The sequence below is a fragment of the Hippocampus zosterae genome, chromosome 6, assembly GCF_025434085.1.
Source record: "Hippocampus zosterae strain Florida chromosome 6, ASM2543408v3, whole genome shotgun sequence".
NCBI classification, from domain to species: domain Eukaryota; kingdom Metazoa; phylum Chordata; class Actinopteri; order Syngnathiformes; family Syngnathidae; genus Hippocampus; species Hippocampus zosterae.
In genome coordinates this window covers 14,583,716-14,607,726 of record NC_067456.1, presented here as the reverse complement: position 1 = coordinate 14,607,726, position 24,011 = coordinate 14,583,716, and the positions used below count along the sequence as shown (strand labels likewise).

Sequence of the window (24,011 nt, the reverse complement as noted above, 5' to 3'; positions counted from 1 at the left end):
TGTGTGTGTGTGTGTATATGTATGTATGTGTGTATATATGTATATATACAGTATATATATATATATATATATATATATATATATATATATATCCACACACGCACACACACACAATGACGGGCTGTTTGTCTGTCTGTGACTTCAAAGAATAAATATTGTGATGAAACAAGAGGCTCAGATCCTTGCAAGTTCCTAATTGTTTACCCTTCCGTTTTCACACAGTTGCTTTAAATTCCAAGGACGCCTCATTATGTAAAGCTTTCACATTGAACATATAACAAGTGGTATATTTTCTCGTTTTTCTGAGCATGTTTACACCCCCCACCCCACACACACACAGAAAATACCTGGCTGATATTAAACATAGGCTGGATAAACAATAAGCGTCTCACCCACACAAATCACAAGAAAATATGTAGTGATGATTCCAGATTGTTGCTTTGTGTGAGTGTGTGTGTGTGTGTGTGTGTGTGTGTGTGTGTGTGTGTGTGTTTGTCGCCCTGTTGAGGGCCTGTCCACAGTGATTCCCAGCTTTCTGCCCAATGCACAATGGGATTAGCTCCAGTCATTGGACATGGATGAGATTTAAAATGTAGGATGATGAAAACATATGTTTATTGTCATTGTGGCAGACTAAGACAAGTGTGTTTTGCTTGTTGTTCAGTGAAGCACAAGACAATGGGAACAGTGTGGCTGCAACTAATGCAAAAGCACATTATGAAACATATGGAAACATGATTGCTGTTTAAAAAAAAACTTTCTCGTGATTTTGCAATCTGAAATACTGAATCAAGATTAAATTCTTTTAATTGCATCCAAATGTTTAGTATTATGGCAAAAAATGATTATTGACATCATCAATGATAGAGAGGCAGAAAGACTTTGAAGAGCAAAGTAATTCTGAAGCTTAACAGTGGACCAACGGCGCTCCAATGGATAAGAAACACCAAGCAACTTGAGACCTTCTGTCTGTACTGTAGTTAGGCAGGTCGTAAACATGAAGACACTCCAGACCTGGCACAAACAGGCCCCATATGATGTGTAGTTGGAAGTGTGTTTATTATAGATTCTCACTGCACAGAACGTCGTGTGCTGGGTTTTGCGAACACGGCAGGTTTCTTGACAGGATCTCAGTTGCATTGAAGCTTTGACACTCTTCGACTGTTGTTTAAATCCGAGGCCATAGCTCTTCGTCGGAAAATGGTGGATTCAAAATTCTGGGTAGCAAAGTACTTCAGGTGATGGAGATGAACTCTTTCAGAAAAATATTTTGCATGCTCATGAGTGACGAATGCCTGAACAAGAGGAGGGTAAAATAGCCAAATATTTTATTCAAGTAAGGACACTGACTGTTACGTGACAATACTCTGATTCGAGTCCTCCAAGTACCGGTAATTATTTTAAAAGCAAGTAAATATTGAGTTGAAAAAATACTTTTCATGTACTGAATGGATGGATGCATATATGTATATGATGAACCCAAATATTTCACAAAAGCAATAAGTACCGTATTTTCCGGATTTATAGGTCACACCAACCATAAAATGCATAATAAAGACGGGAAAAAAACAGATATAAATCTCACTGGAGTATAAATTGCATTTTGGGGGGGAAATTTATTTGATGAAATCCAACACCAAGAACATACATGCCATCTTGAAAGGCAATTTAAAATAAAAATTTCAAATAACGAGAGGAATGTAGCGAAATGTAAGAGGGTCAAAATAGTGTTTCTCCTTCATCAAAATATTTAAATAATAGAAAAAAGTAGGTTGCAATAAAACTCCTCTGAAAAGTACCATTTATCCGAAGGGTTACTTGAATTAATATAATAGCGAACTGTTGTGGTTAAGTGAAATCTGGGGGCGAGTCATCGATGTATATTCCCCCCAATCTCCTGTGGTCATGAGCTTCGACTGAAAGCACAAGATTGCCAATACAAGGGGCTGAAATTAGTTTTCACTGCAGGGCGGCAGCTCTCACCCCTGCAGGTGGTTCACATCCAAAACAGCCAGTTGAAATTGCTCAGATGTCGTTATCGGACGCCTCGCTGATGAGGCCTCAGGTCAGATCTAGGACACAAAAGGTCTCGCTGAGGTGTTGGTTCGTTCGAGGCTCGGGTGAGATGTGGATGAGAGGTCTCGTGTGAGGGTGGGGAGACGAGGCGGGCGGCATTGTAAATTGAGGCGCTGAACAGCCCTTGGTACAGAGGTTTATGGAGCCTCTTGAGAGAAGCAAATCCTCATCGTGAGAAGGAAGCGTGTGTGAGGGTCTTGCGTAGTGACGTAACTCTGCTCCTAAGACAAGGTGTTATAATGCGATTATTTAAGAGAGGATGTTGGTTGCGTTCTGCAGATGCTTTTTGTTTACAGCAACCGAGTCGAACCAGCAGGTGATGAAAAATGTCATGACTCATTACTGCGTAAACTATGAAAGAGTAACCAAATGAACTAGAAGAATAAGCGAGTCATAGCTCACAACTTGATCAAGCCAAGACTCCATTCGAATTGGAATTCGTCTTCCAGGAATGACTGATTTGAAGAATTTTGAAACAAAAGTGAATCTCAACGTGAGAATAATACCGCAAATATTGGCAATTTTCGGCCGCACCTCCCACCCGTTTACTGGAGCACGGTAGTTCATCATTCCACACATCGCGTAAAAGATGACTAGTCTGTCTTTACGTCGATATGTCACATCAATTGATATTATTGAAGGAGAGAAGCAATTGGCAAAACATTTGCAAACCTTTGAGGTGTTTACTATCTGCACAAAATTATTGAGACATATCTCTGACCCAATTACCCACATTTATCTTATTTTGGGGATAATTGTATTCTTCCAACAGTAAGGGGACAATTCAGACAAGGTCGTTTTCTTTCCAAGCATGACCTGAAGGCCCACTAAAACATGTTTGGATGAACTGACTTCAATCCCCGAACACGACAACTATAGCTTTTGATCCAAGCATGGCTTCAAATTTTCTTCTGTATGAAAGGCCAAAAAGGTACAGGTACACTCAAAAATTTGTGAGAACAACTCCATATCGGCTTCCATTTTCTATAGTTTGAAAGTGAAGCGGATCAGTGTGAGGTTATACTTCCGAAGTACACTCATGCTGTAATAATACGGTCTACCAAACAACATCTGTCTGTTATGTGGTGCATTGCCTTCAGAAAAAAAATCATATACATTTCAATCTCCTCTTTGTTTTCACATCATTAATGATATTACATATGACATTACATATTTACATATTTATTCCCACCCATGACCTGATTTCACAGGATGCGCGAGAACATGACTCAACACCGACGAGTGATGGCAGAACAAGAATTTCACATGTATAAACTCTAAATAATAGATAATGACTTTAACTTGTGAAGAGATCCTTTCCCTGACAGCCATCAACATTCACTATTTGCCTTAAAGTTGACATTCAAAATCATAAATAATTTGGTTACCAAATGCTTGTCCAGTACAGTGTTAAAAGTCACGGTCAATCCAAGTGGACCACATCACATTATTTTGTACACTAGTTATGACAATCATTTTCTGCATGGCCACCAGTCTCAATATGTGTGTCCAAATGAGGGTATGATTTTCCACAACACTCTCATCTTTTTTTTTTGTCTTTCATCAAGGCCTCATTTTTAGAAACGATTCAGACCCTGTTCATTTGAAGTCCAGTTGGCCTTTAGTGTGGTTCTGAGGAAGCCATTTAATATCTCTGAGGCCCCAGTGGCCTGCATCCATAATCATGCCATTGCGCAATGAAATGAGATCAGTGGCCTTATTTGAACCAAGGTTCCCCAGCACCGAGGCCTCCTGAATGAAGAGACAATTGTCCCTTGGCTGGTGCCATCCATAGGTCAAAGCGCTCCACTTATTTCAGCAGAAATCAAAGCTGTATTACAAACTGCATCACTGCTTAAAAGGAAAAAAAAGGTAGGAACATAGTAACATTGTGAAATATAAAACTAAGCTGCTACTGTTCTATATGGCAAGAGATTTGGATTTCTTTTTTTGTGTCATTGTGAAAAAAATAAAACGTTTTTTTTTTTCACTAGATACCAGATCAGCCAAAAGCCATGTGATCAATACCGATTTCCAATTATGTGATATATATATATATATGTGTGTCTGTGTGTGTGTGTTTTATTTGTTTTCGTATTGATCACGTGGCCTTCGGCTGATACGGTATCAAGTGAAAAAAAACGGTTTTATTTTTTAAAATATTATTTTTTGTATTATTTGCTACACACGCACACACACAGTGGAGCACAGACCTTTGCCAAGGCTGAACTGCTCACGGTGAATAAATCCGTCAATAGCAGTCAACTTGGAGGATGACTAACAGAAGGGACATTGTAACCCTGGAGGATGGATTGTTCCATTCATGCGTTATTGACTCGAACTTTTTCCATGTTTATCAAGATCCTCGCTAAAATTGAATTGCGTTCTCCCTTTAGCCCATGAACAAGCCACCTGCAAAATTGAATGTACAGTCAATCTGTATTTCCCTTTTGCTGTGTAATCCTGCTTGGAGAGTTTTTGTTGTTATTGTTCTATTAAAATGTACAAACCTTTTTCAAAATGACCACACGGAAAAACTAAACAAAATAACAAAACCGGAAGTGGCATGACATGTCGAGTGACTGCAGAATGCAACCATGAGGAAACTGCTGTGATGAAGTAAAACCGTACAAAACAAACAATGTAATTCTATTAGTGCAGGATCTATAATCAGCTTTGTCTGACCAGGACACAAGTTTTTACGCTCTCTCCACTGTCCAAGCTAAAAATAAGGCAGCGGCTTTCAGGTCAGGCCTCTTTTGGAGTTAATGTGATTGGTGAATGTAGTAGATTAATAGTCAGACCTTAATCTGCTTGTAATCAGTGCTCTATTGTGGGCATTGTTGAATAGAGCTCACTGGATGTTGTCATCATTAAGTCTTTCAATTCTGCAGGGCTTCAAAAGCACCAACACTGTATAGGTAAGGTTTGTCCCAAGAAGACAGACGGAGTAACTGAGACATTTTTCTTTGTCAGATTTATTAATATTTGCACTGGGAGACTGAACTCGTTCTCCAAGGTGACCTGCGGGGACATGCTGTCAGGCTTCTCAAGGTGATAGCTGATGCACCTACCCAGTAGCCGATATGACAAGCACACAGGCTGGATAAGAGTCATTTATCTTAATAAAGTGAACCATCAAACTGCACAGTAACTAGTTAAGCAGAGGAAAGCATACAAGGAGACAGGAGAGGAGCACACGGGGCCATGGAACATCATTTTCGCTGAAAACAAAATGGTCTTCTGATTAGAACATGCGGCGGGTCGACCTGTTTGAACAGAAAAGCTACAAAGCACTGATCATTTTCACCCCCGTATTATGCATAACAGTGACTATATTTTCCGACGAGATTTACTACATGTGCTTGATCATAATGTGACATGCAGTACTTTAGGAAATGCCATCATCATCTTATCATCTGTCATGGCAGCGATGCATTACAAGGTGCCAGCAGTTTGTCTATAATAAAACCCATGTAGTTGGCACAGGCCAGGGAACAAACAAGGACAATAGCATCGCCCACAGTCGAACAATTCATTGTGATGAGGAAATCCGAGGGGAAAAAAAGCTGTTGACAACTAATCTCTTGCAAGTGCCATGCAAAATCACAACAGCGAGTGACAATGTCTGGCTGAAAGCCACAATGATTAGAATACTGAGTGAGTGATGAGTATTGCATGGCAAAAAAAAAAAGTACTGTGTATTACCTGTGGCTCTTAATGTTCCCATCTGCTTTGTCTCTAATATTTAAGACAGGCCTGACAATGCGGCGGCAAATATACCCCTAAGTGGGTGCAAAATGGTTTTCTTGATAGCGCTTCCGTTGCAGCTGTTTCTTAACATATCACCTTGAATGTTTGCAAATGTTTTCGGGCTGTGGGGCTGGGATGACCAAGTAGCACGAATGCCTGAAGGAGGTTCGACATGGCAGCAAATCACTATAATTTTCAACCCGTGGACTGTACAATGATCGCTTTCTTGTGTTCACTTTAGTTCTGATTTATTTACATACACTTTTGGTTGCCAGTATTTGACAACACTTTTGGAATCATACTGTACATTTGGTAGTCGTATGGCATTCTATAATATTCATTCATGCACAAGATCCCTGATACAGATAGATGGGCTGTTTTTTTTTTAATTTGTCTGTCTCTCGAGAAGCCCCGGTCATTGCAATTCTGTTCAAGTTCAGAGGGTTTTTTTTTCCATACACTAGCACTTAGAGTAAAAGTATAGGCTCTCGGCCCTTTCAAGGTAGAAGAAAGGGATCAAACAAATCAGATTCAACCCCCCCCACCCCATCTTCTGTATAGTTCATGGTCTCGGCTGTACTGAGTCACCAAACATAACTATGTTGTTTCTTCAACAAATCTGGTGTTTCAGATTTAGAGCAGGACAATGATGTGTGTGGTTGTTAGTGCGTGGGTTATCTGGTCAATAGTAAAGATTTGATGTAGGAGAGGACACTAAATGCGTGTGCACATAATGAGAGTGTACAACAAATAAAATACACGCACACGCTCATCACACACTCTTCCACAGCATGAAGAGTTGGACATACAGCTCATTCTTTTCAGTTATTGCCATGGCAACTGGACTGGAGTGAAAAGCCCGCACTCTGGTGCTGAGAGCAGTGGCACAAACACATTCGCAGTCTTAAACAACGGGACATTTATGCAGTATGTAACCATTTAAAGTACTGTAGATGCCACTATAGATTTAAGTTTATATGTATCTAATCGATGTATATTGTTAATGGTACACACTCAAAAGTGTTCCTCCAAAAATAAAGGGATTTTATTCTATGCTTTTTGCAAAAGTGGCAAAACTGACACATTTATGAAGAAATACATATGTTTGTGTTAAGACAGAAAAACGGTCGAGTTAATGATTAAAGTCATGTACTTCATAGGTAAATGTAAAAATGTACAGACTGTGAAATATATTTCAGTACAAAGAGAAAAAAACTCAAAATACATGTTTTATTGAGCGGTCGAGTGGTTAGCGTGTCGACCTCGCAGTGCAGAGGTCGCGGATTTGATTCTGTCTCTGGCCACCCTGTGTGGAGTTTGCATGTGCTCCCCGTGCTTGCGTGGGTTTTATCCGGGTACTCCGGTTTCTCCCACATTCCAAAGACATGCATGCCAGGTTAATGGAACACTCAAAATTGTCCCTAGGTGGGAGTGTGAGCACAAATGGTTTTTTGCCTATGCGTGCCCTGCGATTGGCTGACAACCGGTTCAGGGTGTCCCCCGCCTACTGCCCGAAGACAGCCTATATCCAATAGTCTCCAGCATTGCTGGTGACCCTTGTGAGGATAAAGAGTGGTTTTCATAATTTGGCTGAACGTAAATAAGAACTTCTCAGTTAACATCCTCTTTATTTTAACTTCCCTATCTTGCTCCTACTAAGAAAAAGACTAAAACAATCATCTGACATGTGACATGTCGTGTTCAAGAGCCCAACCGAAGTTTTTTTTTTTTTACATCATGTTGTTGTCTGAGGTAAAGGAAAGCCACCAGCCAATTTTGACAAAGTAAGGAGTAGAAAGTACATCATCCTTTTTTTCTTTTAATGTAGTGGGTAGAAATAAAATGCTATCAGATAAATACTCATGTAAACTACAGACACCTGGAAAATCTACATAAGAAGCCTACAGCAGCAAAGAATGTGTAATTCATTACTTCCCACCGCTGCCAATTGTAGGCTCCACCAAGCGATGGCTCAGGCCCACTATTTGTATCATGTGATGCAAGAATCTACTCAAAGCTAACCTTTTTCTTTTAAATAAAATTCAACAGAAGCGTATTTTATCACTTGTGACCCCTTTTTATCCGCTATTTTTCAAATTTGTCAGGATTGTTGGGGATTACAGTTGGATTAATGCGGATTCAAGACGTTTTTATAGCAGGGGAAAGGGCAAACAACTGTACAATGACTGTTAAAAATACATTTCCATTCTATAAAAGCCTAAGAATGTTTCATTCCAACATACGCATATTAAGACATCAAGTCACGTGTTCCATTTTTGAAAGGATTTTTTAAAAGAAAAATATCTCTGTTATGTGTAGCATTGTGAATAAATACCACATCTAACGTGCATGTGTGGGGAAAGGGCATATCGATATAAATGTCAGAGCTGTTTTCTACCCTGCTAATTAGAGATTGAAGGGCCACGCCTCTGCAACAGGTCTCTAGCTTCAAAGGTACTTCACTTAGTAGTGCTGGGCATCATTTTTACAGTTTTACAGGAGAACCCTATAACTGCGGACATTCATGGAGTACGGTATATGTGTTGTGTTTACAACAGAAAACACATGAAATGAGCAGCGGGGTGAATAGATCTCTCATTCTATCACTTCATTACAATCCTTGCTCACACTAAATCAACGTATTCTCCAAATCCGGTATTAATTTGTTTGGCAGGCAGATAGGCCTCTCAGGATTTGATCTGACCAGAACGAGAAAGAGAGTGAATATTAACCGGCCTTTGTTTTGGTGTCTAGACTCCTAATGAATGCCTTCAGAATTTATGACTGTGTTTTTTTATTTTATGGGATGGTTATGGCTGTTCCGCTCTCAGAGTGCTGGCCATTGCTCCCACGTGGAAGGAACCAAATGATTTAATTTGACTCAGGTTTTGGGAATCTTCAAGGTTAAATTGAGCATATTTGTTGCAGGGGTCATCAACGATAGAGCAGCAATCCAGTGGCGGGCCGTAGATCAATGTGATACAGGGTGATAGAGGGGAAAAAACAAAGATAAAAATATAGTTTCATTTACATGCATCTGATCTGCCAGATGGGCGGCCCGGTAATCCAGTGGTTAGCACGTCGGCTTCACAGTGCAGAGGTACTGGGTTCGATTCCAGCTCCGGCCTCCCTGTGTGGAGTTGTTATTTTCTCCCCGGGCCTGCGTGGGTTTTCTCTGGGTGCTCCGGTTTCCTCCCACATTCCAAAAACATGCGTGGCAGGCTGGTTGAACACTCTAAATTGTCCCTAGGTGTGAGTGTGAGTGCGAATGGTTGTTCGTTTCTGTGTGCCCTGCGATTGGCTGGCAACCGATTCAGGGTGTCCCCCGCCTACTGCCCGACGACAGCTGGGATAGGCTCCAGCACCCCCCGCGACCCTAGTCAGGATCAAGCGGCTCGGAAGATGAATGAATGAATGATCTGCCAGCTATTTTATTCCGAAAAATGGAAGTACCGTATTTTCCGGATTATACGTCGCTCCGGATTATAAATCGCACCAACTAAAAAATGCACAATTACGAAGGAAAAAAAATAATAAATTGCACTGGAGTATAAGTCAAAATTTATTTGATAAAAATCAACACCAAGAACATACATGCCATGTTGAAAGGCAATTTAAAATAAAATAGAAAACAAACACGCTAAATAGGTGTACAACATGCTAACATTACATGATGCATAAACAACGAACTGAGAACGTGCCTGGTGTGTTCAAGTAACATATTAAGAGTTATTCAAATAACTATAGCAAAAAGAGCATGCTAACAAGTTCACCAAACCATCAATGTCCCTACAAATCACTAAATCCAATGGAATCTTCATCCTCTGTGTCACTTCAAAGCAACTCCACCAATTCCGGAAGTAAAAGATGCAGGCTTTCCTCTTCTACGTTGCTTACATCAGACTCATTACGGTTTTATCACTGAAGGTCTAGAGCGGCCTCTTGTGGTTTCATGTAAAAATAACATGTGAAATTATATAATAATGTGTTAATAATTTCACACATAAGTCGCTCCAGAGTATAAATCGCACCCTCAGCCAAACTATGCAAAAAAACTGTGACTTATAGTCCGGAAACGTCAATTATCTCATCCCAGTCAGCCGTCAAGCGCTTATAAACGTTGCTTGGAAGTACAGATACTCAAATATTTCCACTTTAGCACAATGTATTTTTACTTGGTGCAGTGGTACACTTGCCTGGCTTGTGTACGGGCAGTGGGGGATCAGATCCCACTCGTGCACCTGTGAATCGTTTTTTGTCTCTCTATGTGTCCCATGCGACTGACTGGCAACCAGTTCAGGGTGCAGTCTGCCTTATGCGGGAAGTTAGCTGGGGTAGGCTGCAGCTCAGCTCCAGCACTGGCGACCCTGTTCAGGATAAGCAGTGTTGAAAATGGATGGATGGGCGGATACTTGACACGTGGCCACCCTCGCGATAAATGAGGCACCGTTGTAATGGGGTGTCGGGCGATGATGGCAGCAACATCTTCATGTTCCCTTGTAAAGATGCAAATGAGGATTATCCCTCTACATAATTTTAACATAATTTATACAGTGTACAGACTAGCACTATCTGAGACTTGTTTTGTGAAAAACACCTGTCTCAGATGACCAAAATATTAGATGCAGCTCTCCTGAATCTGGGCAACTCTACACCACTCTAAACTACAACCCCAATGATGATCAAATAGTTAAGTCAAAAACTTTCTGACAATGTCAATCAATACTGAACACTATTACCATTGCACAGGCAGAATATCTGCTACCGCGAGAAGCTGTAATGAGAAAGCTCACCTCTCAAAACACCCCTTGCAGTCATTCTTCAAACTATTGCTAAACTAAAACAGTGTGCAGGAACCGTGACGTCTTGCCTGTGAAACAAATAAATATTGCCTCTTTTTCGAAAGCAGCCAAGCGGGTAAACAATGAGAATTCAATCTGAACAAAGGTGATTATACTGTACTGTATTATCATTAAGCATGAGTCTGTCAGTCTCGCCCTCTAACAATGCTTTTGTGCTTGCTGCATTATCTTTGATTTGCTACATTATATCAGTGTGGAATAAATGAGACCGGTAAATTAAATGGTTTGGCCTTGTGCAATGTATTAAAAAAAATGTAAGATGGATGTCCATGTCATAATTTCTTTTTAGTCACTTTCTATTACATGTTATTCTTTATCGACGATTCTTTTCCTCAGGGGAGACAGGGAAGGTTGAGTCTTTTTTTTTGGACAAGATCCCTATTAATCCTTGTCCCAGAAACGACCCCCCACGCCCCAAAAAATATGCATTCTATGTCTGAAACCAACCAAATTTATATAACATGTAATGTAATCTACTGGATTATTATTAAACATGTCTGTCAACTAGGCGTTTCATAATAGTTTTAGCTCTTTGGATCTCATTACAGTGCGCATGTTGTGGCCGTAAATGTAAATTGTGGTTATAGTTACTGTAAAGACGAGAAGTGACCCTTTCGTGCTTCATTTTACTGCTTGAATAATAAAAGTCAAAAGAAACAAACGTGTGGTCCCAAAGGAATCAAACTGGGGGGGGCTATGCCGCACTTTTTTTTCTAATTCAAATGGGATGTTGGTGCTGTATTGTTTGCATCAGCAAACACACACAGAAATAATTGTACTCATTTTATGTAAGGGGTTTTATACATTTGTGAATGTGACAACAGCATCTGGCATATGATCAAATTGGATTACTGTAGGTTACCATCCAAAGGCAAAAAGTTTATGCAGCAGATTTATATTTCTTGTCAGAAAGATTAGCCGAATGGCATCAACGACAGCTGTATTTAGTGCCCGTAATGCATTTTTGCAAGTGAAAGCAGAGTTTACCTCAACCAAAAATGCTTGAGATGTCACTGTTGTAAAAAAAAATAAAAAGACAAATCAAACAACGAAATAACTCAACTGCGTCGATGATAAACTATAACACATTAGACCGTTCCAATTGCAAATAATTATTCAACTAAATTTTGTCATTCCGGAGCCGCATGCGGGTCTTTCATTCATATGTTGCGGCTCTGCGTGGATTTGGAAACTAAATTCTAAATGTCTGATATACAGTATATACTATATATATATATATATATACTGTATATAAATAGATAGATAGATAGATAGAGGGCTAGCACCAGATCAACTTCAGAGGTAAAAAAGACTGCTCCCAACAGGGTCTTTTCTGTGGAAACCAGGTCGAAATGGCTCCTTGAGTGTAAAAGGTTGCCAACCCCTAACATACACAGTTCATATGCAGATATATGTACACATGTAGACAGACAAGACAGCCCGGTGGGCGACTGGTTAGCACGTCGACCTCACAGTGCAGAGGTTATGGGTTTGATCCCGGCTCCTTCCTTCCTGTGTGGAGTTTGCACATTCTACCCGTGCCTGCGTGGGTTTTCTTTGGGTACTCCAGTTTCCTCACACTTCCCAAAAAAACATGCATGATAGGTTAATGGAACACCCTAAATTGTCCACTGTTGTGAGTGTGAGCGCGAATGGTTGTTTGTCTATGCGTGCCCTGTAATTGGCTGACAACCAGTTCAGATTGTTGCCCCTGCCTACTGCCCGAAGACAGCTGGAAATCGTTCCAGCACGCCCGCGACCCTCATGAAGATAAGCGGATTAGAAAATGGATGGGTGGATAGACAGACAAACAGTTTCCTTTGATGGGCATTTAGACACATTAGCGCATGAGTATCCCTGCCAGAGTGTCACGGACAAAATAATCACAAACATGCAGTGAATCACATGCATCATGAGCACATTGTACGGTACCCGGTGTGAAATAATCTATACATATATCCTTTTCGGGCAGCATAGCTGGGTTATTTCTATCTACATTCACCAGAAAAAGCAAAGTGTTTTTTCAAACATGATCCAACCAGGATAGAAAAGCCAATCTCAGCATGCTTTGCTAACATTGATGAGCAGAAAACAGGATGAGCAGCATTAGGGGATGATAAATCCACCACATCTGTGGGATTATGGTTATTTTGACAAATGATTTAGAAAGAAGATGTAATTACATCGTGAATATTAAAGTCAGTAAAGATAAATAAATAAAAAATGCCCTCTTGCTTGAATGTTTACTTGTCGTACCATTACCACATATATATACGCAATAAAATACAAGATAAATATTTAACAATAATAAACGCTGACATTTTTTCTTTCGATGAAAGTGCAGCAAACATAATTTGTCTACTTTTTAGAAAATGAACAATGCAGACAGCTGCAACAGTCACAGTTTGAACAGTGTGAATTATGAAGCTATAAAAACAACAACAATGACATTTGTTATTGCTTCGTATCGAGCTGACGATCCCAAGAGAAGCTGTTTAAATGCCGCTAGAAATTCTGTTTGCACTGCGCTCGTATGTTTTCATAACACACTGATGCACGTTCAAATGAGTCCAAGTTTGACATATCAGAATCAGAATCAGAATCATCTTTATTGGCCAAGTATGTAGAACACACAAGGAATTTGTCTCCGGTATAACACGCTGCACTAGTACCATCGTAAACAACAAAAAAATATCGCTCGCCGCGATGTCCTCTGGACAGAGGCTGAGGTGCGTTGTATTTGTTTACTGGGTAGACATGCGATTAGGGGTGCCAGAGTTCATCCAGAAGGACTTTTCGCTGCGGATGAAATAAATAAATGTAAATGGCAACATGTTCTTGGAGATTTGGTAGTGCGCTTCCCGACTGTGCCCATGAGCAAACCCGAGCCCCGTGCTCAAGAAATCCAACACTGTTTGTGTTCCCCCCCAACCCCATTTCACTCCCTGTGTGCATGCATGTGTCTGATCTGGTTCTCTGCGGTCTGCATAAAAAGTATACAGCAGAGTGTAGTTGAAGTTTGCCTTTACAATGAGCATGTTAAATTAAAAACAATAAATTTAACGGTTCCATGTGGGAAGGACCTCATTATGTATCTGCACCCTATTAAATGATCTGAATGGGAGACTCTTAATATGAATATGAATAATTTCAATTCCATTTCAATTTCAATATTCCTTGTGCAAAGGTCGTGGGTTCGATTCTGTCTCCGGCATTCCTTTTTGGAGTTTACATGTTCTCCACGTGCCTGGATGTGTTTCCTGCTAGTACTCCGCTTGGGGGATAAAGCAACAGTTTTGATTATTTATGTCTCACCGTCAAGGAGACCAATTGTTGATTTTCTTTCTCTAGTTTTTAGTTAAATCTAAGGGCGACAGGCATTGTTTACAAATGCTTTATGTTATTGAGCCGGACTGTGATAATAATTTTCATGAAACTTTCTGAGGGTGTAGGGTATAGGTGTCCAACTCAGGTCCTGGAGGCCCACTGTCCTGCATGTTTTCCAAGTCTCCCTGTTGCAACACACCTGATTCAAATGAACAGCTTCAATGTCAGGCTTGCGCAGAGCTTGCTGATGATCTGATCATTTGAATCAGGTGTGTTGCAACAGGGAGACTTGGAAAACATGCAGGGCAGCGGCCCTCCAGGACCTGAGTTTGACACCTATGGTGAGGGTATATGCCAAGCAATCACTATTAAAGTTTGGTAACATCAATTTTATCAATTTCACTTTTTGCTGTGACAGTCTATCTTCAACGGGTGATCAGCCGAATGCAGCAGACAGCACTGCACCCATGAGTGTGTCGTACTTCCAGTTCAGTAACCCCCCCCCCCCCCACCTCCCCTGCGCCCCTTTTTAAAATGTATTTATTTATCACAACTGATACAGTATGTATGTGTCTTCCATATTCATATTACACTTTGGTTGACATCCAAATTTCTCTTCAGGCCGTGGGAATGAAAGGCAAAGATGTCAGGTGCACATGTTGGCAGAGGTCAGCACTGTGGAGCTGTTCATTCTGTGCATGTCTAACTTACTGAAACAAATTTATGGCCATTCTTGCAAACAAATTGTATGAAGTGCTGTCCTTTTGTAAATTGAAATAGCAGCAAAATGTCCTGCGTCCATTAACATGCAAAGCAGCATGCATGGAGGTGTCACCGACGAGACAGTTGTGCAAACGGGGGCTTGTCTGTTCTCTCTGCGGCAGCATTGACCACTGGCTGAATGATCCACTTGACAGATTGCGGAGGATGTTGTTCATATGACAATGTGGGCTGGCACCCTCATCCTGGAATGATGAAGGTTCCTATCACCTACAGCAGTTGAGAATATTTTATTTAAAGGCATTCGGAGAAGTGCAAAGGCCAAATCATACGAATCGGTTTCAAAATGCAATCCTTTTTGTGGAAAATGTACAAATTACACCCAAATGGCATACCGCATTCAATGCTATACTCATTACCGTATCCAGACCAGCACTGCAGAGGTTTTTATGTTTTCCCCAAAAATAGTCAGTCCCACATGGAATATTTGGCACAGGTACAGTTTATTAGACAACAGTGATGTGCTCACGTCAGATATTTTTTATGCAAAACAAACCAACCATCACACCCTGTGTTGCTTTGTGACATTGACGTAATACTGTTGTACCTGTCGTGATTGAAATCTAAGCATGGCCCAGAAACTGTATTGGCTTTGATTTTGAAAGGTAATTACCAACTTGCCCACTTAGTAGAGCAATTTCACTCCAGTGGTTTATTCTGTTGTTGATTGTAATGTCTAAAACTGGCTCGCTTTTGACAAATTCTGACGTGCTGCAATCACATAAGATGCAGAGAAACGCACAAACACCAGCAACTGAGCATGCATTTTTTTCTCCCCTTATAAATATGACATTTGATTGACATTTTTGAAGTTTTTTTTTTCTTTCTCGCTCACTGCGAACCATAACAGGGTAAATGGAGAATAACCTGGTAAAATGGGGCTTAAAGAGGCTCTCTTAAATGATTAAATTTGAATTATTGTCCATTTTTGATATCCTGTAGGAGACTGGACTGTCGTGTTAAATGTTATTTATTCCTTTATTGTGTATTTAAAAACTCCTCACAGAATTTATTTTGTGATTTCCTCACTTGATTTTCTGTTCTGGTGGATTATTTTCGATTTTCTTTGTGTCATTGAAGTTATTGTATCGTGAATTTACGTTTTTCGAAGGCGGTCCTTGAACGCCTCTAAAGTCGAACACCAGAAGAGAAGGCACGTAGACAGAGAAGGATGTGCCTGTATTGGTTGAGATTGTGAAAAGCATTAATAAACTTTACGTGAAAAAAACCCAACACCACAGTTCTCCTTTTTCGGAGCTGCAACACTTCCAACTATCCATCGATTTGGGGGACACCCCGCAAAGTCACCAACCAACTGCATGATTACTATGAACTACTACTATGAAGATTGTTTGTAGCTTTCTTGATGAATGTAGGAAATGTAATAACTTAATACATCGCATGAAAGTGGTCAGAGTGGTCTCAATAATAACCAATCATATTGGTTGTAGAGACAGCGTGGCGGAGCACTGTAGTTAGGCACTTCTGCTTCACAGTTCTACAAATCTCATCTGTGTGCCAGTCGCATGTTCTCCCCGTGTTTGCGTGGGATTTCTCCTGGTTATCGGCTTTCCGTCTTCGTTAAAAAAAAACAGGCATGTTAAGTTAAGTGAGAAATGTAAAATGTCCAGGGCTGTGAGTGTGAATGGTTGTTTGTCTGAATGCACCCTCAGCTGGTAAGATGGGGTTGGATCACGCCAGCTGACCCACAAGTCATGACATTAATGTGGATAAGCAGTTTAGAAGAAGCAGCCATTTAACTGCATCTTTGACCTAACAAATTGTTCTCAGCTAGTAGTCGGCGTGTTGCTTGTGATCAACTTAAATTTCGATCTTTCACCAAGATCCCAAATTACGGGTGCTCAATTAAAGGTTATGTTGTCAGGGCCTTCACGGCCTTCTCTGCAGGCATGAACACTATCTTAAGCACAGACGTACATTTACAATTTACAGGAAATAAAACGGTCATCATTTATTTCCAACATTCCTTATAGTGACTGGGCTGCGGGGCTTCCAGTCATTTGTGAGTTCATTTTTTTAGATGTTTCTGAACATTAATATTAAAAATCCTGCAGTACACCAATGAGGAGCACCCCATGAATTACTTTGCCCTCAAATGAGTAAATATCCCGGAATACATTCCAGAACGCGCAAAATGAACTCCGTGGCAATTGTGCATTTTTAGCAGACACACTCTTGGGCACATCTGGCAAGTGACTAGATCAGCTTCCACGTGTGTGTGCATGAGCAATTACGTTTGCGCCTGTAATTGTACGCATGTAAATCCAGCCAATAGTGTCATGTGTAGACAAACTCTCGATGATCTCTTGCATGTACCAAAACTGTCCTTCATTTAGAAATCATCCCTAAGAGTACATACGTTGGTGGCATCGTTCACTTGGAAGCCTCTTGTGACACTTCATCTTGATGTCATAGCAAGTGGCTGCGGGGGTGAGTCGCGAAAGCAAATGATGAGGGAAAGTGATGTTCATACTTATGCAAAAGCATTTACTCCCACCATCTTTCTTCTTTCTACCTACATTCTTGTTGCTGGAGGCTGTAAATTTCCCCAGTGTGGGACAAATAAAAGATATCTTATCAATGAGTAGCTATATTTTATCATAAACAAGTTGTACCAAAGTTGTTGACAAAGTGTTAGGTGCTTTAAAAATGAATCACTTTCCAAATTAAAGAGCCTAATTGAGATTTCTGAAAACTTTTCACCTACAGGGAATTAAAGTCCAGCAATACAAATGACTCGTTTGAGCTGCGGGGCACAAACAGAAGCAAACTCGGAGAGAAGAAAAAAAAATGCATCATAACGTTTTAAGGAAATATAATGGCATCTTACAGTCTCAATGTATATTGCAGCCCCTGAAAAAAGATTTTTGGCCGTAGGTCCCATCAAGAAACGATGGGTCTGATGCCAGATGTCTGTTTTATTACCTTGGCTAGTAGCCAGTGACTGACTATAAAAAGACTTATTGTTAAGAGCAATGAAGACTATTGTTTGATGTAGCTATTGCAATCAAGAGATTTTATTTCATTTTATATGTCTGTGAATCTGTGTACCCGTACACCAATACTTGGTAAAACCTCCTCTGCCATTAAAGTTGTGGAGATGACAATTATGCCTCAGGCAAAATCGAACGTATGCATCCTGAAGCCTCTGGCAGCTGTTGGCAGCTGTCCAACATGGAAGCGAATGACTCACCTCTCTGAAAGGTCCTCACATAACAGCCAACATTCCCCTATATTCGTAATTAAAACCTAAATGCACACTGTGCCGGATGGGCCAAAAAGGCTTTTATTCTAAGATGCACAAGGGTGTTGCAGATATGTCCATTTTCAGCCAGAACTGGGAAATGCCAAACAATGTAAGTGCATACAGTAAAAAAACTTTCTTGATTGATCCTCATCTTAAATGGACTACTTTTCATATTAAGAGAGGGAAAATGCCTTGACGTTTGTATATTAGTGGATGCTCCTTCATTGAGGACCAAAACAATGGCAGAAAAAGTGTCTGTAATGCTGAGGAAAAACATCATAGCCACTTCTAAAAAGAAACAGGAAATTAAGATACATCCAAGTTCATTCATTCATTTTCCGAACCGCTTTATCCTCACTCGTGTCGCGGGGGTGCTGTAGGCTTTCTCAGCTGTCTTTGGGCAGTAGGCAGGAGACACCCTAAATCAGTTGCCAGCCAATCACAGGGCACGCACAGACGAACAACCATCCGTGCTCAGACTTAGGGACAATTGAGAGTGTTCCATCCATGCATGTTTTTGGAATGCGGGAGTACCCGGAGAAAACCCACGCAGGCCCGGGGAGAACATGCAAACTCCACACAGGGAGGCCGGAGCTGAAATTGAACCCGGTACCTCTGCACTGTGAAGTCGACGTGCTAACCACTGGACTACCGGGCCGCCTACAGCCAAGTTGTCAACCGATTTTCTACTACTTCAGAGGTCAATTGAATGTTGAACACGATCCGAGGCATTTTGAAAGTCAGTTGCCATTTTATATGCATTGCACTTACCTGCTCTCACTTGGCAAACATCCGTAGCCGAGGTGATTTAAAAGTTAGGAGAATCGCTCGGGTTTCAACATAAGACCCTGGAATATTGAGTACTCAGTCCGATACAGTGCAAAGGGATCAGGTAGAAATGCGAACAGTTAGTGTGAATTGGGCATGCTCCGCAGTTAGAGGTGCTCTAAGAAATCAAATGTCAAGAGATCATTGAATATAGAGTACACTCATACTCTTAATAGCATTTGGTGGCTTGACTGCTGTTCCTTCTTCCGCCCCTGGTATCTGTGTGAACAGTCAAGTTTTTCCACTGGGCACGTGTGATTGCAGTGGCCATATTGGACGCAACATTTTCAACGGAATTATTCATATTGTATGGACTCATTCAAAAAAAAAAAGGACAATGATGTACTATGTTACAGGTTCAGATACTGGAGACGGGAGAGAGTCCAAAGACTCACCCCAGGCACAATAAGTACGCCACTGTTTTTCCGGACAAAGCATCAACTGCACTTTGTACTTCGGTACAACACTGACACGGTCAATGAATGAAAGTTCATGAACTTGTTCGTATTTTGGGTGAACCTGGACTAAACGGATTGTATTTTGTGCTTCGTGAACGTTTCTGTGTACGAACTCATTCTGGGGCCAATGGACGTCTTTTGAATGGCAGTTCCTTTTTGTTCAAGAGTGCCATGTTTTCTCGAAAAACGCAGCTAAACACGCTGTAAACGAGCCTCAATTAGGTGTAAGAAGACGTTATTTGACCATAAACAGTCGCACGGTTGGTTTTGCAGTATGTTGTCGGAAACCTGCAGTCTTTGAGAAAAGTGGCGGCTTTTATTGAATTAATTAAAAGGGATTACAGCCTGGTTCTCTGGCCAAACAAGTCAGGAAAAATGTTGTTAAGGGATTTAAAGAAAATTTAAGATCATGTTAAATGATTTGCATGTTGAATAGTCCACTTTGAGGTACATCCTTTGTTTCCTAACCTCAGCCTGGTTCCTATAGCAGATTATGTTTGCACATTGAGTACCACAACCTGTTTTTGTTGTAATTCATAAAAAGACAATGTAAGCATTGAGGTAGTCCTCCTGTTTTTGAGTTTGTAGGCTGAGAGCCCCACCTGGATACGACTGTGAATGGAGTTGGTGGAAACAATGGGGGAAAGCCAGTATGCCAGAGAGTAACAGCTTGCAGGAACACATTTGAGGGGAAAAAATCATAATTAATTTCGCAGAGAATAATGGGTGGTGGCCCGGTGTCCTAGTGGTTCGCGCGTCGACCTCACAGTGCAGAGGTAACGGATTCAATTCCAGCTCCAGTGTGGAGTTTGCATGTTCTCCCCGGCCTGCCTGGGTTTTCTCCGGTTTCCTCCCACATTCCAAAAACATGCATGGCAGGCTGATTGAAGACTCCAAATTGTCCCCAGTTGGAAGTGAGAGCCTGGATGTTTGTTCGTCTATGTGTGCCCTGCGATTGGCTGGCAACCGGTTCAGGGTGTCCCCCGCCTACTGCCCAAAGACATCTGGGATAGGCTCTCTTGTCAGGATAAAGCGGTTCGGAAAATGAATGAATGAATGAATAAAGGGGAAAAAATTACCTTCCAGATATAATTTTGTTTCCCAGTCTTGTCTTTCTCTCTCTCTCTAACATAGTTACTTTAGAAAATTGTTACCTTTTTAAATTGTCGCTTTTCATGTTAGAAACAAATTTTTTAAATATAAAAATGGTCATATTAACTCATCCAGTACCAGCCAATTCTAGACCAAGTCTGAAAAGACGTTTAAAAACGTCTTTGGGAGTTAATGACATTTTAAATTTGAACAGTTGACCCAAGGATGCTAACATACTTTGAAATCATACAATAAAGAAGGTTGACTTTTACTTTCAGCATGCACAAGAGTCTTTTTTCATTTGTCTATTTGCGTTGTGGGGACTCCAGTACTGTATTCAGAGTGTTTTATGACTAGGCCTGTATAACGAGACAACTTCACCTTCCAAAAGTGTGTGTTTATTCATGTTAAATGCAGATGTGGAGAGGTACTTTGAGTTGAACAGCGATAGGCAAGAAAAACTGTTTATTGTCTCACTAACAGCAGCTCAGGTGATTTTTATGGCTCCTACGGATTACAGCCGGGATTCGCTAGCAATGTAAAAGCTAATCAGACACGCTAAGAGATGTTGAGGAGATAAAGGTTGGAAGTGCATTGCCAAGTACAGTTGTAGAGCAAGCGGGAAAGGCTGATTGCTTCAAGCAAACGCATTGGTATCGATTTCACCACTTAGAGCCTTGACTTTTACGCTTCCATTAATTGGAGAAAACAAGCCCACAATGTCCTCTCCTCTCAACAAGTTCAACAAAGGAATCCCAGATAAAGACAAGCACAGACTTAACGTATTTTACATCTGCGTATTTACTTTTCATTACTTCTTCGAAAGGAGATGTGCAAAGTTCAGACGTTGACAAAAAGGTTATTTCCAACTAATCTTCCGATTTAAACAGCAAACAAACAAAGCCAGATTGGACTGCTGATGGTTTTGTGACTCTTGACCAACATTCGATACAGATGGAACGGGGAATCAAATTAGTTTTAAGTAAATCCCTTTGGGTTTTAGAAAATAATCCCAAAAAGGAATATTTAATAATCGCTGTCCGTCAGTACAATTATGAAAGAGAGCGGTGATTTTCAAACGAGGGACTTTGAAAAGCCTCTGGGGACTTGTACTGGTATAATACTGGAACAAAGAATTTGCAATAGAACGGATGAAGTCATTCATCATTCTCCATTAAAGGAAACGCCGCTATTTAATAACGGACCGTCTGACTCGAACGATACATTACTTCTAATTTTATATTTAAAATGATACCATACCATATGTTATTGTGCGTGTCTGTGATTGTTCTCATTCTGATTATCGGTTTTTTTTCCTTTGTCCATTATTCTGTTATGTACTTTCTGTTTGTGTGTGATGTGCCTTCGTTGCACTCCAGTACAGTGCTCTGCTTTCAAATGAATGTTACATAAGCACGACTGCGGAAAAAAGTCTTGGGCACCATTAGGTATGTTGTTACAGGAATGCTGGAAGGTCCATATAATGAATTTTCTGGCTAAAATAGAGGAATGTCTTAACAAGCACATCATATGCATATGTTTGTAGTATTGGATATTGGATTGGATACAACTTTATTGTCAAATACAGCACATGCAATGAAATGTATACAGTAGTCACAAAAGATCATAAGGCTATGAGTGGCAAAGTAAAGTATTATCGACTGGAGAGAAAAAAAATACATATAATTAAAGCAAAAAAAAGTAAGTTAAGGCAAAACAATTGGAAAACTAATTTCACAGTAACTGGAAATCTGAGGTATCGATTTCTGCAAAACCTCAAAGACTGCAGTGAAAAGATGAGTGTAACAACAAAGATAGTGGCAGCTGAAGACTTGCAGTGAATATGATTCTATCCTACACATATTGCATGTCATAATGTGTAGGTGAGTATAATACTTCATTCATTTTTATGCGTCATATCTGCGGATACATTCAACCTCTGTGCCATTCAATTGATATACAGTAAGTCCGACCTCACTTGCAGGTAAACTTAAATACCCTCGATGTAGGAATCAGCTAAGTGGTAATATAATAAGCACTCTCTTCTAAATGGAGCGTTGATTCCATTTAAAAGAGGGCAGAACGTATGTGTGCACTCTTGCTAGAGGCTTTCATCTTGCATATAAATCATTCTAAGTTGAAAGTTGGTGTTTGAGCAGCACATATTTCAGGTCTCGGGGCGTGCTCCATATCACCAGCCAAGACTGCATTAATGACAGTACAGTGCCATGAGCAAACGAAGCCAATTTCAAATATTCTCGGAGCGGATAAAATGTTGAAATGGAGGCTTTCCGACTGATTTAGAGAGCTCACGCGTGTGCCAATTTCCTTTTTTGCCCTTTCTCCGCACTTGTAGATTCCGCTGCAGTTGAGAGCCCTGACGTACACTTGTGAGCCGTCAGTGCTGGACTACTGCCGCGCTCACCTGCACGTCAACCTGGAGCCCCACATTCCGGAGATGGATGGTCTGAGGCCAAGCAGGTACCAACGGGGCCCAATGACCGTCCTTCCCCCATACCGATTCCCTCCGCCTGTGAGCAGCACACACTATTAAATAGTCCACGCACTTTTTCAAACAAAAACGCAGACTGTGTTGAAGGGAAGTGGGAATGGTGAAGAAGCAACGGAGACAGTCGATCTTCTGGAGAGCATTCAGGATGCAGGGTAATGAGAATGACATATTTCTCTGTGGGAATACAGTGTAAGGGTGCAGTCGTATTGATTGAGGATATCGAAGCTTCGGCGGGTCAGAAGCTCGTCAATTAGCCAAGGAGGCGGAACAGCAGCTTGACTCTCAATGTTCCGCTCTGCTTGTTGAGGAGTTTGAGAGGTAATACATGGATGATTTGTTAATCCTATTAAGCATTCTGTATTTTCGTCACTTCTCCTTGTCTGGGTACCTTTGCTGTGTCGGGTAAAATAATCTAATGGAAAAAGTTATCAACGGAGCGGGGAAACTGCCGGAAGGACTGCCGATTCCAAGTTTTCTGCTGCTTCTTTTTTTGGGGGGGGCGGGGGGTATTATTCTGATTACTATTGCCAGTCCGATGTCCCTGTAGAGTTTTCATTTGCACTGAACTAACCAACTCAAGTGAATATAGAAGTGACAGAGCACACACAAAAAGTCGACATCCACACACCCTGCCAGAAAATGGAATACGGATTTTTGATTTTCATTAGATATCCTTTATAAGATATCCTTTATTTGTCCCGCAATGGGGAAATTACAATAAGAATTCAGAAAGGAAAAAAAAACATGCTCGAACTATCCTCTTCCGAGGATAATTTAAGTCCAGGATAAAAAAGACCCTAGCATAAGCATATGACAGTTACAACAAGTCACAAGACATAACATGTAATAAGAGGGGAGGATGAATGGGAAGGAGGGGGGGTAGAAGAGGGGGGGTAACCGCGACACGGCAGAAATGACCAGCTGCAAGGTCACCGTTGCGCTCGTCACGGGGGGAAAAGAATCTGAGCAATGAAGACGGTGATTTCTTCATGATTTGTGAAGTCCATTGCATTATGATTAACTGTGCAGAGACATAAGTATATAAAAAATAAACA

General features: G+C 40.8%; 1 protein-coding gene and 1 long non-coding RNA gene across 3 annotated transcripts in view; both read left to right on the top strand.

The window, feature by feature from the left end:
• The window catches only part of LOC127601914 (uncharacterized), a 30,475-nt gene extending 16,174 nt beyond the window's left edge, over positions 1 to 14,301 (top strand). Inside the window, exon 2 of the long non-coding RNA XR_007962670.1 lies at positions 14,235 to 14,301. This is a non-coding gene — a long non-coding RNA (uncharacterized LOC127601914). The remainder of the gene's footprint in view (positions 1 to 14,234) is intronic.
• The window catches only part of LOC127601890 (leucine-rich repeat transmembrane neuronal protein 4), a 46,379-nt gene extending 23,183 nt beyond the window's left edge, over positions 1 to 23,196 (top strand). Inside the window, exon 3 of one of the 2 annotated variants that reach the window (XM_052067564.1) lies at positions 22,801 to 23,196. In XM_052067564.1, coding sequence (XP_051923524.1) covers positions 22,801 to 22,998 — 198 coding nt within the window. In that variant the 3' untranslated portion in view covers positions 22,999 to 23,196. The remainder of the gene's footprint in view (positions 1 to 22,800) is intronic. The other variant, XM_052067565.1, reaches the window with a different exon arrangement.
• Positions 23,197 to 24,011: the final 815 nt, after the last annotated feature.